General features: G+C 33.8%; 1 protein-coding gene across 1 annotated transcript; it reads left to right on the top strand.

Annotated features, from left to right (window-relative positions):
• The first annotated feature begins 15,094 nt into the window (after positions 1–15,094).
• On the top strand, positions 15,095–19,049 carry LOC142638054 (cinnamoyl-CoA reductase-like SNL6). The gene is made up of 5 exons (XM_075812048.1): positions 15,095–15,505; positions 16,280–16,461; positions 17,965–18,159; positions 18,336–18,489; positions 18,603–19,049. The coding sequence occupies exons 1-5, from the start codon at positions 15,247–15,249 to the stop codon at positions 18,890–18,892; spliced, it is 1,080 nt and encodes a 359-aa protein (XP_075668163.1). The 5' UTR covers positions 15,095–15,246; the 3' UTR covers positions 18,893–19,049.
• Positions 19,050–19,295: the final 246 nt, after the last annotated feature.

Raw genomic sequence — 19,295 nt, 5'->3', positions numbered from 1 at the left:
CATTAAACCTAAGTCTCACCCTATTTTTTTTAGATTCCAATCCATGAAAGTCATTTAGAGTAAATTAATTAAAACTTGTGTATTAATTTGCTTAAGTATAATTGATGACAACATAGATTTGAATTATTTTCACTCTCTCTTTTGTAGTTCTTGGACCCAAAGAAGTTAAATTACGTGACCTATTGTTATTTGGCAAGCTTTCACTGATATAGCAATACCCTAAAACCCAAGCGTTCTATTTTTTAGATAAGTAATAATTATCATTGTGAAGAAAACAGCAATATGGGGACATCAATTCCCGTGACACCAACTTTCCCTTGGCTTGTAGGGGGTAGTTGGCGAAGAGAAATGGTAGATGTCTCGTGCATACCGGTCACTCAAACACGTGAGTCGTGACCCACACGAATTTTCTCTACTTACCGACTAAGCCATTAATTTTCTCTCAAAGCCTCTAGCCGAGCCATCGCTATTTCCATTCTTTGAATGAGTTAATTAGGCGTAAACAACTTTGCTTTCGTTTTACTTTAATTTTTCTTTTCACCCTCATTTTTTTAAGCCTTTTATTTGTTGAGAAGGTCTAAAGATACGAAGAAATTCCACAATATTTTTGTTTTGAATTTTAACCAAATCTGACATAATATTTATTTTATTTCATTTTATTTTGATCTATGGTGGATTGATACCTCAGCTTTGTGAAATTTTGTTATAAAATTTAGTCTTTTAGAACTTTTCCAATATAATGTGCATTTGTGTGTGTGTGTTTATATATATATATATATATTCTTCAAAGGTTAGGCGAGTATGATGTTGGCATATGTGGAATTTTTATTGATAAATAGCAATGGATTACAAGGTTTTTTTATTTTTGTGATGCAAAGTTGCTGCTCCTGCACAACGCTAAACAGATTTTTCTGATCTGCATAAACCAGTACAATAGTACTTATTTATACTTGAAAGAGCCTTCTATACTTCTAGATACAAGTAACTGACCTTTAGGAACGCAGAACACCAACAGATTATCACCCTGAAATACTAACAGCCATCATCTAAAAATTTCTTTATTAAAATTACAAATTAATTTCTAACACCCCCTCTTAATTTGTAATTTATAAGTGCTTCTTGAACCACTCCATCTTGTCAACTGTAGTTGCTTTGGTGAGAACATCTACTGGCTGATCATTGGTACTGATAAATTGCAGTTGGATTTCACATTAACCAACCTAGTCTCAAATAAAGTGGTGCCTAAGCTCAATGTGCTTTGTCCTTGCATGAAAAATATGATTCTTAGTCATTGCAATAGCTAACATATTGCCACAGCAAATAACAGTAGATTCTTCAATTTTTTATTGCAAATCCGAAAGTAATCTCCTTAGCCAAATAGCTTCACATGATGCATCAGTTGCTGCAATATATTCAGCTTTAGCTGAAGATAAGGCAACTGTCTTTTGCTTCTTTGAACTCCAAGCAATCACATTTGATCCCAAGCAAAAGATGTAGCTAGACGTGCTTTTTCTGTCATCAAGTGATCCAGCTCAATCACTGTCAGTGAAACCAACAAAATTGTTGTTGTTTTCCTTTTTGTACAAAATGCCTAGCTTCTTGGTGCTTTGCAGGTAGCGAAGAATTCTTTTTGTTGCTACATAATGCAGCTTGCCAGGCTGATTCATGAACCTTGATATAAGGCTGACTGAATGAACAATATCTGGCATTATATTTGTGAGATAAATCAAAGAGCCAACAAGGCTTATAAAGGTCTTTGCATCTGCCTTTTCCGCTACATATTCTAGCTGCAATTTCTCATTAGAAGATATAGGTGTGGGCACTGGTTTACATGCTGCCATGTGAAATTTTTTAAGCAAATCTTCAATATACTCTTCTTGAAAGATAAAAACTTCACCTGTAGATTGTCGCACTTGAAAACCAAGAAAGTATTTCATCAAACCCAAATCAGTCATCTCAAATTCTTTCATCATGGCCTTTTTAAAATCTTCAACCATCTTCCTATTTGCGCCCATATAGATCAAATCATCAACATATAAGCAAATTACTAGAAAATCTCTAGTACCTTCATGTTTGACATAAAGCGATGGCTCACATTTGCTCATTTGAAAACCATTTTGGCGAAAATAGCTGTCAATTTTGCTATTCCAAGCTCTTGGAGCTTGCTTTAGGCCATACAATGCCTTTCGAAGTCGATAGACATTGCCTTCTTTGCCTTTCTTCATATATCCCTTCGGTTGCTCTATGTACACTTCTTCTTCTAAGTCACCATTTAAAAATGCTAACTTAACATCAAGCTGAAATACTTCAAGCTCCATTTGTGCAGCAAGAGCTAAGAAAGTTCTAATAGTTTTCATGCGAACAACATGTGCAAATGTTTCATGGAAATCTACTCCAGATTGTTGTGAATAGCCTTTGCAACCAAACGTGCCTTATGCTTTTGAATTGAGCCATCTTCATTGTACTTAGTCTTATAAATCCATTTTAAGCCAATCGCATCTCTTCCATTAGGCAGTTCCATAAGCTCCCGTGTTTGATTCTTCTTAATGCTAGCAATTCCTTCATCCATGGCTTTTGCCCACACATTCTCCTTTGCAGCATCTTCAAAAGTTTGAGTTAGTTGATGTAATGAAAGCACATCGCGTGAGATCAAAATTTAGGCAATTTTTTCGATGATTGAGTTTTAATTAGAATAATACTTTATTTTTCTTGAAATATTAACAGCCGAGCTTAATTTTGAGTAAACTATGATATTAATAATAATTATATTAAAATAATAAATTATGATATCATATGATAAATAATTATAATTTACTTTTGTGGGTGACATCACTTCCGGCCCTCACCATGCTGTTGTTGGGAAATAAGAGCATAGAAAATATGCATTTGAAGGGGTGGTTCATCATAATTCCTATATAATAATAAGTCATACATAACCATAGTATTTAATATATTTACTATTTTGCAAAATTTTTTTTTGGAGTGCTTTATTTAGTTATTAACTTTTTTGTATAAATGTAATGACTCTTAAGCATATGTTTAATATGTGTTAGTAATTAGTAGTCTGCGGCCACTCTATGGCTCTATCCACAAAAACCCAATAATTACCCTTTTTTTTCCTTTTCTTGAAGTGTACCTAATTGAAGTATGAAACAACAGATTCTCTTTTTTTTTTTTTTTTGATAGGAACAGATTCTCTATTAAAAAAAAAAGTACTAAACAAAAAGAAATTAGACAATCTCAAAGTCAGTCAAACTAAGAACAATGGAAATTGAATGGAATTATATATTAACGAGTGGTAATGTATTATGAGTTCATGAATCATGACCTTATCTGCTAGTTTTTTTATTTTATTTTATGTTATCACCTCCTCCTCTTCTTCTAGTTAAACTAAGTCTCATTAGTAGGTTTCAGTTAGTTCAACTGGTAAAGTCTCTAATGGTTGAATAAGAAATCTGGAGTTTAATCCCTGCCTACACAAAAAACTAATTGGTGTCTTGGTCTGATGACAAAGAACACTCATAAGAAGCGGATATCATAGGTTGAAACTCTCTAAAAAAAAAAAGTATCACTATGTGCATGATTAATTAATACAAATTTATATACATTACAAATTAGATTTCATGCTTTCAAAAATGCTTCAATTTAAACCATAAATCCATATCATCTATCACTTATGCATGAAACTATTAATGGACTAAAGTCTACCTATAATATTCATATATAATAGGCACACGTGTTAAAATAATAATAAAATGTTGTTTTGTTTACTGTGTCCAAGTAAACAAGTTTATAGTTTTGAAATATGACTTGAAACACTTTTTGAAATATTTGATAGTAATAATAAAAAGGGTGATTTAAACCCTATACATGTTCAATGGATACACTTTTAAAATTAAGTATACGATTTTGTAAAAATTTACTTTGAAAATTTAGAAAATGAGATTTATTTAATTTGAAAAACTAGCTCTAATTAACTATGGGATTTAAGATAAAATTAGCCCTTGCCTTTTTTTTTTTTGGGGGGGGGGGGGGGGGGGGGCAGAGGACAAGTATCATTATCATAATTTTTTCTTCTTATCCTTCCGTAAGGAAGAGTGTTTCCATGTTAACATGCCCTCGTGAAACGTCCATACTCTAACCTAATGCAATAATTGGCATCAATTACTAATATATATATATGTTCTTAAGATAGTACGTGTAAACAATTGTCCATCATTTTTGTCACTTTAAGCCAAACTTCCAAAGCTAAAGGTGTATTTGGATACTGTTGGTGCAAAACACAAAGATAATGGAAATACATAAAGAGAAACTGAATAATGCTTCTGAATTTTTATTAATTTAAAAAAAGAGAAATTACCCAACACTATTTGGACTGAGGCGCGGCACTCGCTCTCTTTAAGGAGATTCAAGCCCTTGGTTGGCTAAACTTTGTAACCGGTGCAGACCGTCTCTGACTTGTCTCCCCCAGGATACAACAGCCCAACAAGTGTCGTATGGCTAGAACAACCTCTGCACAAAGTGTTCAAGCCCAAAGCTCCACCAGAAAGAACACCATTCCTTGCCAAAAATCTCTCTATTTTTTTTTTTGTATATTACAAATTATGTGAATTGTGTCTGAATGGGTCTATTTATAGGCTCAATAGGCCTCACGAAATTACTACCCAAATTAATCTAATTAATTAGGTCCATTATTATGATATAGTGGGTGTTACAAAATTAATTGTTGGATATTATTCTGATGGGCTAGAGTTACACAATTTAATGGTGAGATAAGGAGTTTTCTGAATAATGAAAAGGCCCAAACGGATAGTCCATTAAGTGGGTTAATGGTTCATTATTTTCCATAATAAAAATGGAATATTAATTCGGGCCATTTACTCACCAACGGATATGGTAATTACTCTGAATGGGCTGTCAAGTAGGAGGATCCAAGGTGCTGATTCATTTCCAAATTTGACACCTCCACCTTTCACCTCCCCCTTGCGCACGTATCTGGCCCAATATTTGAGACAATTCATGTTAGCCCATTAATCACCACAATTAAAAAGAACAAAATAGTCTCTCTCCTTTTCAATGTGGGATTAAAACATTTTCACTAACTCCTCATCTTCCACATTCACTCCCACATCTTTACATTTATGTTATCACATTTATTCATTTTATTTATTTAATATTAAAATGCTCCAACAATCCCCCACTCATTTTAATATTAAATTTTTAGTTAAAGAGAGATTACCAAGCAAAGATGGGTCACTATGCATCATGAAGGTGTGCTCTGCATTGAACCTTCACTTAGTAAAACAGCAATCTCAACTCCAGAGTCGTAGTGGTCTCCGACTTGAACTAGGACTGCTTTTGGGAAATTAAGCGTCACTGCTTACACATAACAACCCAGGTGTTGACATGAGCTTTTATAGCTAGCACTTTACGGCCATGTGCTGATCCCGGTTTCATGAGTGTATTTGAGATTAAGTCCAAATCTCATAGGGAGCGGCCCCACCCTCACACTCACATAGGTGAAATTTTGTCAAGGGTGCTTTTGTAATTCTGACACCCCACTCATACGAGCTACAAATTTCATTAAGAGTTTTTTACTCAACCTCTCCACATTACAGGATAAATGCATTTACATCATAGGGATGAACAATTAAAAATTATTTACAAAATAAATAATTAAAAAAAATTGTGCATTTCTTACGACCATCGTATGATTCGTTTTTCTCATTGAACCCAATTCTCAGGATCTCTGGTCTTTGGGTTAGGTATCCTCATACATGGCTCATGATTCTATGGACTTTAATCCCATCCCCCTCGATGTATTCCAGACTCTATCTTTTGCCAAGGCCTTGGTAAATGGATCTGCAAGATTATCATTAGATTTAATATAATCCACAGTTATGATGCCATTACTCAAATAAGATCGCACGGTACTGTGCTTTCTTCTTATAGGTCTGGATTTACCATTGTAATAACGGTTTTTAACTCTACCAATTGCAGCAGTACTATCACAATGAATTAATATAGGTGGAATTGGCTTTTCCCAAAGTGGAATTTCATATAACAAATCTCTAAGCCAATTTGCCTCTTCACTAGCTGAAGCTAATGCTATTAATTCAGCTTCCATTGTTGAATTAGCAATTATTGTTTGCTTTTTAGATTTCCAACAAATGGCACCACTACCTAAGGTAAAAATATAGCCAGTAGTAGAGAGAGAATCACCTGACAAAGTATTCCAATCGGCATCACTAAAACCTTCAATCACAGCAGGGTATTTTTTATAAAACAAGCCATAGTTTTTGGTACCAATTAAATATCTCATGACTCGCTTAATAGCTAGCCAATGATCTTTACTAGGCTTGCTAGTAAACCTGCTTAGCACTCCTACTGCATATGCAATGTCAGGTCTAGTACAATCAGTAGCATAACGCAAACTACCAATGATGCTAGCATAATCCTTTTGATTAAAAATCTCATCATCATTATTCATAGGAAATAAATGAACACTAGAATCAAAAGGAGTAGCTACACTTTTGTGATCATGAAAATTATATTTTCTCAATATTTTATCAACATAATGTGATTGATCAAGATATATTCCATCACATGTTTTTGTAATTTTCATGCCCAAAATAAAATTAGCCTCACCAAGATCTTTCATATCAAAATGGCTTTTAAGCATATTTTTTGTCTCATTTATAACATGCATATTTGAGCCAAAAATCAACATATCATCCACATAGAGGCTAATAATAACATGTAAATTATTCCATGATTTAGAATAAATACATTTATCACATTCATTTGATTTATAACCATTCTCAATCATGCAAGAATCAAACTTTTCATGCCACTGCTTAGGTGCTTGTTTTAAGCCATATAGGGATTTAGTTAGCTTACATACCTTACTTTCTTGTTCAGGCTCTACAAAGCCTTCGGGTTGATCCATATAAATTTCTTCCTCTAGGTCCCCATTTAGAAAAGCAGTTTTTACATCCATTTGATGAATTTTTAAATAAAAAATTGCAGCAATAGCAATTAACAATCTAATAGATGTAATTCTTGTTACCGGAGAAAATGTATCAAAGAAATCAAGATCAGCTTTTTGTTTAAAGCCTTTTGCAACAAGTCTAGCTTTAAACTTATCTATTGATCCATCCGGTTTCAACTTTTTTCTAAGGACCCATTTACAACCTATGGTCTTACAACCCGGTGGAAGATCTACTAATTTCCAAGTTTTATTAGAAATTAGAGATTCCATCTCATCATTTACAACCTCTTTCCAAAATATAGCATCAGGTGATGTTAAAGCCTCTTTTAAATTTTGGGGATTTTTCTCAATGTTAAAAACATAATAATCAGGACCAAAATCCTTTTCAACTCTAGCTCTTTTACTCCTTCTAGGTTCCATTTCAAAATTTTCTTGATTTTGTAAATGTGAAGTAGAAGAACTAAGTTGTGAAAAAATATTTTCTTCACTCCCAATATTTTTCAATTTAAAAGGAAATTTTTCTTCATGAAAAATTGCATCACCGGATTCAAAAAATTTTTTTTTTTCAAGATCAAAAAATCTATAGGCTGCACTATTAAATGCATAACCAAGAAAAGCACAGGTAGTAGCTCTTATACCTAATTTAGGTATTTTAGGGTCAGTAAGCCTTACATAAGCAAGACAACCCCATACTCTCAAATATCCCAAATTTGGCTTATGTCCTTTCCACATCTCAAAAGGTGTGGTGTGTGACTTTTTATGTGGCACCCTATTTAAAACATGACATGCAGTTAAAATAGCTTCACCCCAAAAATTTAAAGATGCAAATTCGCATTCAATTAACATGGCATTTGTTAACTCAATTAAAATTCTATTTTTTCTTTCAGCCACACCATTAGAAGCAGGTGAATATGGTGCAGTAGTTTCATGGATAATTCCCAAAGACTGAACAAATGAGTTGAATGCACTTGATTCATACTCACGGCCTCTATCACTTCTTATTCTTTTTATTTTTCTACCGAATTGGTTTTCAACTTCTTTTAAAAAATCTTGAAATTTTTCAAAAGCATCACTTTTATTTTTCAACAAATAAATAGTTGTATATTTTGAGAAATCATCAATAAAAGTGATAATATATCTATTTCCTCCACGAGTTAAAATTCCCTCAAATTCACATAAATCGGAGTGAATTAACTCAAGCAATTCGGTATTTCTTACAACACTTTTATGAGGCCTTTTTGTAATCTTAGCTTGACTACAAGTTTCACATTTTTCAAAATCTTTTGATAGTCTTGAAATTAATCCTAAATTACTCATGATTCCCACATATCTACTATTTATATGACACAAACGAGCATGCCAAAAATTAATAGAAGAAAGCATATAAACTGAACTGGTAGATGTTTTATTATTCTCAACATTTAATTTAAACATTCCATCACAAGCATAACCCTTTCCCACAAATAATCCCTTTTTAGTGATTACATAATTATCAGATTCCATAGTTTGCTTGAAGCCAGCCTTGTTAAGCAAAAAACTTGACATCAAATTCTTCCTCATGGACGGAGTATAAAGTACATCTTTCAATGTTAGCACATGTCCAGAAGTGAATTTCAATTCAACCTCACCACTCCCAAGAACCTTGGTTTTACTAGAGTCACCAAGCATAACAGTTTTTTCTTCTTCAAAAGGAGTGTACAATTTGAACCAATTTTTATCATAGCAGACGTGCCTATTAGCACCAGAATCTGCCCACCACCCTTCAACATATTGCACCATATTGATGTCTGTAATCATAGCCACTAAAGGCTCTTCGGTTACGTTAGCCTGTGGGACAGATTCACGTTTCCGAAATTTGCAAAATCGAGCAATATGCCCACTCTTGCCACGTACAAAGCAGATCTATTAAATTGATCTTGTGAAGGGGGTCCTTGGTTCTTATTGTAATTTTTATTCGAGTTTCCCCTTCCTTGAGGTGATCTATTATTGTTTTTAAAGGCTTTCTTTTTTGGCTTCAATTGACCATTTCTAGGAAAATGATTTTTGGGCATATTATTATTAGATGAAATAAGGTTTACCTTTGTGATGGAATTTCCATTGCTCTCTTGTGTCATGAGTGCATCTTGTCCTCTAGCCTCCTCCTCCACACGGATGCGGGTGATCAAAGTCTCCAAGGATGTCTCCTTTTGTTTGTGCCGCAACGTCTTTTGGAACTCCCTCCAAGATTGTGGTAGTTTGTCAATTATGCCAGCTACCACCAAATTGTCTCCGATCTTTATGCCTTCGGATCTCAACTCTGCTACAATCATTTGGAAGTCTTGTGCTTGATCCACCACCGATTTTCCATCCACCATTTGGTAACGGAAAAATCTACTAGCAGCATACTTCTTTGCACCTGCCTCCTCGGTATCATACTTGCTTTGTAAAGCTTTCCAAATTTTTTTAGCAGACTTGTAAGTAGTATCATAATAATCATAGAAATGATCGGCAAGACAATTCAATAAATAAGAGCGACAATAATATTCGTCTTTTGTATACTTATCTATTTTTCCTTGATGGAGAATATATTCTTCGTCACTCATCTCATCGGCAGGAACCTTTGACGGATTCTTCTCAGTGAGGATGTAGGCAACTTTGAGAAGGCTCAAGTAGAAGAGGACCTTTCCTTTCCACCTCTTGAAGTGGGCTCCCTTAAAGCGAAATGGCTTGTTAAGATCTCCAACAGGCTCATTTGGTTTCTCTTGTGTAGACTCCATGTGTTTGAATCTCCTTAAATTTGTTGGTGCAAAACACAAAGATAATGGAAATACACAAAGAGAAACTGAATAATGCTTCTGAATTTTTATTAATTTAAAAAAAGAGAAATTACCCAACACTATTTGGACTGAGGAGCGGCACTCGCTCTCTTTAAGGAGATTCAAGCCCTTGGTTGGCTAAACTTTGTAACCGGTGCAGACCGTCTCTGACTTGTCTCCCCTAGGATACAACAGCCCAACAAGTGCCGTATGGCTAGAACAACCTCTGCACAAAGTGTTTAAGCCCAAAGCTCCACCAGAAAGAACATCATTCCTTGCCAAGAATCTCTCTATTTTTTTTTGTATATTGCAAATCATGTGGATTGTGTCTGAATGGGTCTATTTATAGGCTCAATGGGCCTCACGAAATTACTACCCAAATTAATCTAATTAATTAGGTCCATTATTATGATATAGTGGGTGTTACAAGATTAATTGTTGGATATTATTCTGATGGGCTAGAGTTACATAATTTAATGGTGAGATAAGGAGTTTTCTGAATAATGAAAAGGCCCAAACGGATAGTCCATTAAGTGGGTTAATGGCTCATTATTTTCCATAATAAAAATGAAATATTAATTCGGGCCATTTGCTCACCAACGGATATGGTAATTACTCTGAATGGGCTGTCAAGTAGGAGGATCCAAGGTGCTGATTCATTTCCAAATTTGACACCTCCACCTTTCACCTCCCCCTTGCGCACGTATCTGGCCCAATATTTGAGACAATTCATGTTAGCCCATTAATCACCACAATTAAAAAGAACAAAATAGTCTCTCTCCTTTTCAATGTGGGATTAAAACATTTTCACTAACTCCTCATCTTTCACATTCACTCCCACATCTTTACATTTATGTTATCACATTTATTCATTTTATTTATTTAATATTAAAATGCTCCAACAAATACCGTTTATTATACTGAAAACTGAAACCAATAAAAAAATAATTTCTGGATTACTGTTCACACCAAAACACTGTTCATTTGCCTATTTGCACTATTCATGTCTCATAAACAGTGCAATAGGCACTGGTTTAAAAAAAAGAAAGAAAAGAAAAGCTGAAAATGCAAAATGTGACCATGGACGTGGAGATCCAAATGCTCACTATAGGTCTTCCTTTTTTGGCTACCTCAATTAATTGAATGTAGCATTCTAGATTCATAGCAAATGTTTAAGGCAAGACAGTATTTCCAAACTTCGTTGCGTTATTTCCATTTTGTTAGGTGATTATAAATGAGTAATGTTATAGACACAAAACATTTTATAACATTTTTACAAATTGCTGATATGATTTTAACATTTTTTAAATAATTATTGGTAAGTATAAATGTGATGTTAGTGGTAACATTTTCTTCTTTTTGTTAGGTAATTGTAAAGGAAACAAATTAAAGATACAAACATCAGGTAAAGTCTAAATCAAAATTAAATTTCCAAAAGGGACGGAAGACCCTTATAGACTATAGTTTACCAATCCCTCTCTTCCCAAAACAACAAAAAACTTGACATAAAAAAAAAATCAATGATAATATGTGGTTATCCCCAATCGTTTCTTGACATCTTTTCTCATTTCTGTGGAAATAAATTAGGCATGGATAACAAACCCTTTTAACTTTTTATGCATGATAGATATGTTTCATCAACCCACTAATACCATAGTGTAGTGTAGAAATGATTTTCTGGGAATATGGGGAAACTAGAGAGTCAACCTGATGCCAGTGTACTCGTCCTACTGGATCGAATATGAGTTTCTTCTAGGACAGTGACAACAGCCATTACTTTGTTGGCTCCAAAATGAGTTTCTAGAACGTTTTAGAGCATTCCTATCCAGAAATTTCATTCTATCCTATTTTACCATATCAAAAAACTACTTCATTAATTATACAATGTCATTTTACAATACTCCTAGTATCTCAACTTTTATTTTTATCTACACCGTATTAAAATAATATAAATTACAGAATAAAATAATATAAAAATATCTCTCTCTCTTCTCTCTTCTCTCTTCTCTCTTCTCTCTTCATGTATGTTCTCCATCCCTCTGTTTTTCTCTCTTTCTCAACTACCCACCACCAACCCAAACCCAAAACAACCACCCAACAATACATGCCTTGCTGAAACTTGAATAAAGCTTTGATTTTTTTTTTTTTCTCTCCAATGCCAATTCAACCATACTCACAAAGAAAGAAAGAGCAGAGAAAATTCAGCCACCATTCATATCAAACCCATACCCACTGGCCAGCAACCTAGTCACCACATGCTAGACCCACAAATCACGCTAGAAAAATTTTGCCACCATCGCAATAAAATCTCATCAATAAACCTTAAAAAAAAAAAAAAACTAGCAATAAAATCTCAGCAATAAACCCAGTCACCACCACTGCCACTCACATCCAAGCAAACCCACCCACTCAGACCAGCAAACCCACCACCACCACCAACAACAACAACAAACACAAGAAATTGCCACAAGAACCACCAAGGAAAAAAAAAACAAGAGAAAAAAAAAAAAAAACACAAACTGCCAAATACCACTGGAAACCTACCACAGAAATCACCAAACCCACCACTCAGACACCAAACCCATCACCGATATGAGCAAACCCACAGCTTAGACCACAACGCTGAAACCCACCACCGCCGATCTTGCCGATTTAGAAACCCACCATGTTGATCTCTACCTCGCCATTCCACCACGCCGATCAGCACCATTGACCCAGACCCACGCCGCCACCATTGCCACATCAACGAAACTTTTATGCCACGCCTACCTTTGCCGCTACCACCACCACATGGGGTTTTGGGTTTGAGAAAAGATAATTTTTGGTTTGAGGAGTAGAGAGGGCAGAACAAGAAGAAGGGAGAGAGAAGATATGGAAGATGGAGAGAATTAGAGAAATGAAAGAAAGAGTGATAAACTATAAGGGTCCGTTTGGATACAGTTGAAAACTGAAAATACTGTAACAAAATAATTTTTAAATGTGTGAATAGTACTACGGGACCTATTTTTAATAAAAAGTTGCTGAAAAGTGCGTGAACAGTACGTGCATAGTGCGTGCACAGTAACGTTGTCCCTTGAAACGTGTAACAGAAAAGGAAAAAAAAAAAAAAAGAAGAAGGAAAACGCTAAACACAGACACGTTCAGCACAATCCAAACAAAAACTAAATTTATATGGTATTGTAGAAGGAATAAAATATATTAAAAATTATACAATGGAGCTACAATGCGATTCTACATTTAGAATCGCACTGTAGCAATGAATGCTCCTACTAGGCAAAGAATCGACCAACCATTGCTACAATATTTTCTCCAAAATGAGCTTTTAGAACGTTTGAGGCCCATTTCTATTAGTAAGTTCACATAATGTATTTTGTTGTTTTTGTTCTTTTTCTAAATTGTTTTAATATATGATGTCCGTTCCTGATAATATCTCTCTATTATCATTGGTTACTTCAATAATGTATTGATCTGTCAAAATTCTAATAACAAATAGTATACTAGATGAGTAGAAAATATCTCCAAAAAAAAAAGGCCTATTTTTTTTTTCAAAGTTAATGGTTAATAGTCTTTCATAGTTAATAGTTTTTTTTAGGGGATTTAAAGTTAATAATTAAATTAACTAATATGCATGTTATTTGATCAAGGTTAAGGTTTTGTCTTGAGGTTGTACTTCAATGTCATCTTAAAAAAAATAAAGGGTAAACTACATGTTTGGTCCTTAATCTTTATGCTAAATGTCAATTTCGTCCCTAACCTTTTAAATGTATAAATTTGATCACTAACCTTTTAATCCTGTGTCAAAATGGTCTCTGCCGTCAAATGATGGATGAAAATTTTTAACGTGGCTAACGATAAAAATAAAAAATTATTTTCACTCCACCTAAGATGCCATGTATACTAGCACATAGCCTAAAAAATAAAAATAAAAACTTAAAGTTCAATTAAAAATACAAGTTGAATTTGGTTAGATTTATGTCAGTCCACCACTGTAGTTCTTCTCGATTTCCAAATTGAAGAAAGAAAATAAAAAGCGAAGGAATTTCTAGGGAGAAAAAAACTACACCTGAACTATTTTGCTTTAGATTTGCATCTCACTTGAACCCTTTCTCATATATCTCACAAAAAGTAAATGTCCTCAGCAAGTAGTTCCATAATCCATGATGTTGAGTTCAACTATTTTTAGAAATTAATTCTCAAGTTTGAACTCTTTGTCTAATGGCCCTTGTTTAAACGAAACTACAGATCCAATGAGAGTTTCAAAGGGACTGTTGGGTTGGGTATGAATTTGTTTGCAGGAGAGGAAGGCGGCCATTGATGATGATTTGATAGATGGCAAAAATGATCCAGGAGGAGACTATGTCCACCGAGTACTAGACCTAGGTAGAAAGTTTTCATTTTGATGATCTATGTATAAAAATTATATATATATATATATATATATATATATATTTGTTGAAAGCGATGAATACGTGTATAGATTTTTTTTTTTTTTGAATTTTTTTTTCTTTCAATCCTTCTTTGTGCTCTTCCTGGTTGGTTTAGTTTCTTTTTTGTTTTTATATATTTTTTTGATCTTTGTACATATGGCATTCTAAGTTATATAAAAATAATATTTTATTTTAATCGTTAGCTACATTAGTATTTTACATCTATCACTTAATGACAGAGACTATTTTGACACAGTACCAAAAAGTTAGGGACCAAATTGACATTTAGCCCAAAAGTTAAGGGCCAAATATGTAGTTTACCAAAAAAAAAAATTTTTGATTCATGGTTCCATTCAAATTTTAACAGTTATACCACCACATATCCTTGGTGCGATAGTTACTCTACAAGTATAAGTATATTTACACACATGAGGGAGCTTCACATACATATACATTTAGATTAGGCTAGAGTAGAATTCTATCTTGTATTAAAAAAAAAAATTAACAGTTATGACTAACACGTAAATAGGATCAAGTTTGACTCTTAAGTAACCAAATTTGAGGCCCCTGTCACGCCATGTATCTCTAGAGTTAGCAAAACTTAAAATTTCTCATAAACTCGTAGAATTTTCTTTAATTAAAATTTGGCTAAGCTGGCTAAGCTAGCTAAGCTGAGCCAATTTCACATCTTTTTTTTTTTGTTTTTGGACTGAATTTCACTTCTTTGAATCTTGTAGAGATGAGGGAAAAAAAGGGTCTAGAATGAAAATTGCATGACTATTATAATAATATTTATTAATTAGGTCCCACTCTTTGTTTTTTTGCTATGGTCTCTGGCCAGCATTTATAATATAATACAAATATAGAAAGGAAAAGAGCAACGGCCAATATAAGCAAAAGGTAGAGTTCCTCAACAAAAAAAAAAAAAAAAGCAAAGGTAGAGTCTCATAAACTCACACGCACCTTTTCACTTTCCTATAGTTCTCTCTTATCATTTGGAGCATAAACTGATTTGATCATCTTCATCAAAGTTATGGGGATTGTAAGGACGGAGGAGAGCAGGAAGTTGGAGTTGGAGGAGCTCCGCCGCATGTTGGTGGCGTGTGCCGGCATACAGAGGAGGAAAGACCAAGAAGAGTTTAAAGGGGTTCGTGTGTCATCCAAAGAAAACAAAGATGATGTACTAGAGAAGTTGGTATGTGTCACTAGTGGTGTTTCTTACTTAGGCCTTGCTATTGTGAGCAAGCTCGTGCTTCGTGGCTACTCTGTTCGGATCATTGTGGAAAATGAAGGTAATTTTTGTTATCAAACTTAAAGTTGGTTTTCCATTGTTTAATCAAAAGTATATCTTAATATTGTAATACAGACATGCCGTATCATACAACAACAATCAAGTTTTAATTCTAAAATTTCGAACTCAGTTATAAATCTTCAACCGATTAGTCAAGATTGACCATGTCTCTTTTGTTTTTGTCATTCCAATATATCATCACAAACATGCAAATGTGTATGAAAATAAAAATTAGAAATGTTGAATGATGGGTTTAGATTCTTTGGCATGCATAGACCCATCCCAAAAGAAAGAGTGTACTATTTGTTTCTTCAAACACTGCTTGGGCTTCTTTTTTTTTTTTGCCAAGTTTGATGGCAAGGCAAAGATATTATGGAATCAAATCCAAAGTGGTTTGTTTGTTTAGTTTTAGTTTTAGTTTTTTGCTTTTTTGTTTTCATGTTATCCGGGCAGGCTAAAACAGCATGATCTAATGTAAATTTCGGTTCTGTCTTTGGAGGAATTATCTGTAGATTTTAGAGTAACATTTTTTTAATATAATATGCTTTTTTAATGATTTTTTTTTATTTGATCTTTTTAGTATTGTTCATTTGTTCTTTACTGCATAACTATAGAGTCAAGGCTCTTTTTTCTTTTTTTTTTCCCCTTGATTGCCCCTTTGCCAGAGCAGAGGAATCAAATAATATTAAAAAAAAATACATATATAGATATATTTTTTTTATTAAAAAGAATTTGTTCAGTAAGTCTTACATATGCGATTGGCTAAAAAATGCAGAAGATATAAATATGTTAAGAGAAATGGAAACGTCAGGAGAGATGAGGACAATTAGCAACAATGTATCAGCAGTAATGGCAAAGTTGACTGAGGTTGAAAGCTTAGCTGAAGCATTCCAAGGCTGTCGTGGCGTTTTTCACACCTCTTCCTTTACCGACCCTGCTGGCCTTTCTGGCTATTCAGTGAGCCTAGCTACTCTTATTTATTCTTCAATTCTCTCTCTCTCTCCTAACAGTTTCTTATTGGATTTGATAGTTCATATGGTCTCGGGTGCACCTAACAATCACTTTAGAATTTGGTAGCCACTGTGATTAATTGCACCACTGATCATAAATGAATGTCAATGGCACTGGCGACTCCAAGTTAAAGACGGAGTGGTCACAGGACCACCTGGCCTAGAAAAAAAAAGTCATTATTATATATTAAACTTAAAATTTTATGACTTTTTTACCTTAAAAGAAATGTGTGACCACCCTCAATTTTTTTAGATCCAATATAATTAAACTTTGAACAAAGTTTAGCAACGAACTTAGTTGTAGAATAAGACTACAACTCCATCAATATTTTTTTATTAGATAGGAATTTTAACAATTTCACAATTAGATTACATTTTTTTTTTATATCTTCCCTCTTGCAAAACTTCAAGAAGATTAAAGATAAATAGTTTATGTCATCAATCAAATGTTTAATTTCTAAGTTTTTGTAGTCTAAAATTTAACCATTTGTTCAAAGATACATATTTTGAAAATTTAACCGTTGAATTGTATGTTTTTTATGTCAACAATTAAATTTTCAAAATATGTATAACTATCTTTTTTATTAAATATTATCGGATATATATATATATCTTCACACACACACACACGATGTTCTCGAATGAATTACGTTGACCTCCACTTAGAGATGCCATTAGGCAAGGGCCTTTTAGCGACTTACCCTATATTATCTGAACTGAAAAACATTCTACAACATGATCATGCTATTTTTATTAGCATCTATACTGCAATAACAAGAATGGTCGCCCATTCCTTTAAAAAAAAAAGAAAGAATGGTCGCCCATTCTTGATGTGCTTCATACGTCTATTTAATTATCAACATAGAAGATATCAATGCCTCTGCCCAAAAAATTTGCAGCATGGATGTCTCAATTAGGCCCATAAATTGGTTCTCCATGGTAATAACTCACCACGACACCAATTATGGCCTATTTTTGTTTTTGTTTTTGGGCCAACCCAACTCTCTGCTTTATGCCATCTTGAATTTGTGTCTATTTTGGACCTATCGCAACCTCTAAGGGACCATGCAATTATTATTGCTTTATGTCAATTATTATTGCTCACAACCAATACAATATCAAGTTGCATATACAAACTAATCCAAAAAAAAAAAAAAAAAGGTTAGCATAAACAAATATTTGTCTTCATATTTTTACAATTGAAAAAAAAATTTGTAGTGAGTTACAGTTAACTCAACTAGTAGAGTCTTTGACGATTGAATAATAAATCTAGTCCAACAAATCCCACTTCTGATCCCCAAGACTAAAATAATGTTAGGTCATAAAGTAATTTTGCATATGCAAATACATTAGTATTTTATAGTAATCATGTGATTTAGGTAATCTATTGAGTTGTTCTTCACTGCCTACTCAACTCATTGATGGGTTTTAACATGCTTTTTATATGTAGAAATCCATGGCTGAAATAGAAGTGAAGGCCAATGAGAATGTGATGAATGCATATGCAAGAACACCGTCAGTAAGGAAATGTGTGCTCACATCCTCGCTTGTTGCATGCTTGTGGCGTGACAACGCCCAAAATGATGTCTCCTCTGTTATCAACCATGACTGCTGGAGTGATGAAACACTATGCACAGACAAAAAGGTAAAACATTTGGCATGAATGATCAAACCCAATTATTGCACTAGACATAGCTTAGGACAAAATTTAGACACAATTTACAGTATCTTAGTTTTCCCAATTAAATTCAAACACAGAGCTAAAAATGTACTGAAGTATTGCGCTAGAAAACATGATTTTGATTTTCTTAAACATGACAGCTATGGTATGCCTTGGGCAAGCTGAGGGCAGAGAAGGTTGCATGGACAATAGCCAAGGAGAACGGGTTAAAACTGGCCACCTTATGTCCAGGACTCATTACAGGTCCCAATTTTTGTCGTAGAAATCCAACAGCAACAATTGCTTATCTTAAAGGTATTGTTTTCATTCTTCATCCATTGAAAAAACTCATTCATAGATTTATTTAGCACCCTCTTTTTGTTGTTGCAAAACATACCCTTTTAACTAGGTTGTCAATGTCAAAACAGGAGCTCAAGAGATGTATTCAAATGGAATACTAGCAATTGTTGATGTTGACAGATTGGCTGAGGCACAAGTATGTGTTTTTGAGGAAATGGACAAGAATGCACATGGCAGATACCTTTGCTTTGACGATGTTATTGGGAGGGATGAAGCTGAGAACATAGCTAGGGAAACAGGAATGCCTACAAACAAGATTTGTGGAAATGGGGACATTGAAGCTCGGTTTGAGTTGTCTAATAAGAAGCTTTGTAGTCTTATGTCAAGAACACTCCGGAGTTGTTACAGTGAATGTTAAAGAATTTTATTAGGCCACGTATTATATGCTCCTTTTAGTAGAGGAAAGTTTCCCGAGAAAGTTGCTCTCAGTGTGTGTTTTGATAAAATTAGTCTTACCATTTGAGTTTCAATGATCATAAAATTCAGTTTATATTTAAGCATACCTTTTAGTCTCCTGTTAAACGACTCCACTGCAATAAAAACGAATTACGGACGATCAATTTTGCCAAACAGACTAGGAAATAACTCATTTTCATTTCAAAACCAATATCTTAAATAAATAAATAGGTAAACTACGAATTTCGTTTTTAACTTTTGGGTTGAATATCAATTTGGTTCCTAACTTTTTAAACATATCAATTTGGTAAGTCCAAATCTTCTGTACTACTTTTTCCTCTGTACTACTTTTTCCGCTCTACTCT

The sequence above is a fragment of the Castanea sativa genome, chromosome 1 (assembly GCF_040712315.1).
Source record: "Castanea sativa cultivar Marrone di Chiusa Pesio chromosome 1, ASM4071231v1".
Lineage (NCBI taxonomy): Eukaryota > Viridiplantae > Streptophyta > Magnoliopsida > Fagales > Fagaceae > Castanea > Castanea sativa.
The sequence above is the reverse complement of the archived record's forward strand: the minus strand, read 5'-3'. Positions and strand labels throughout refer to the sequence as shown.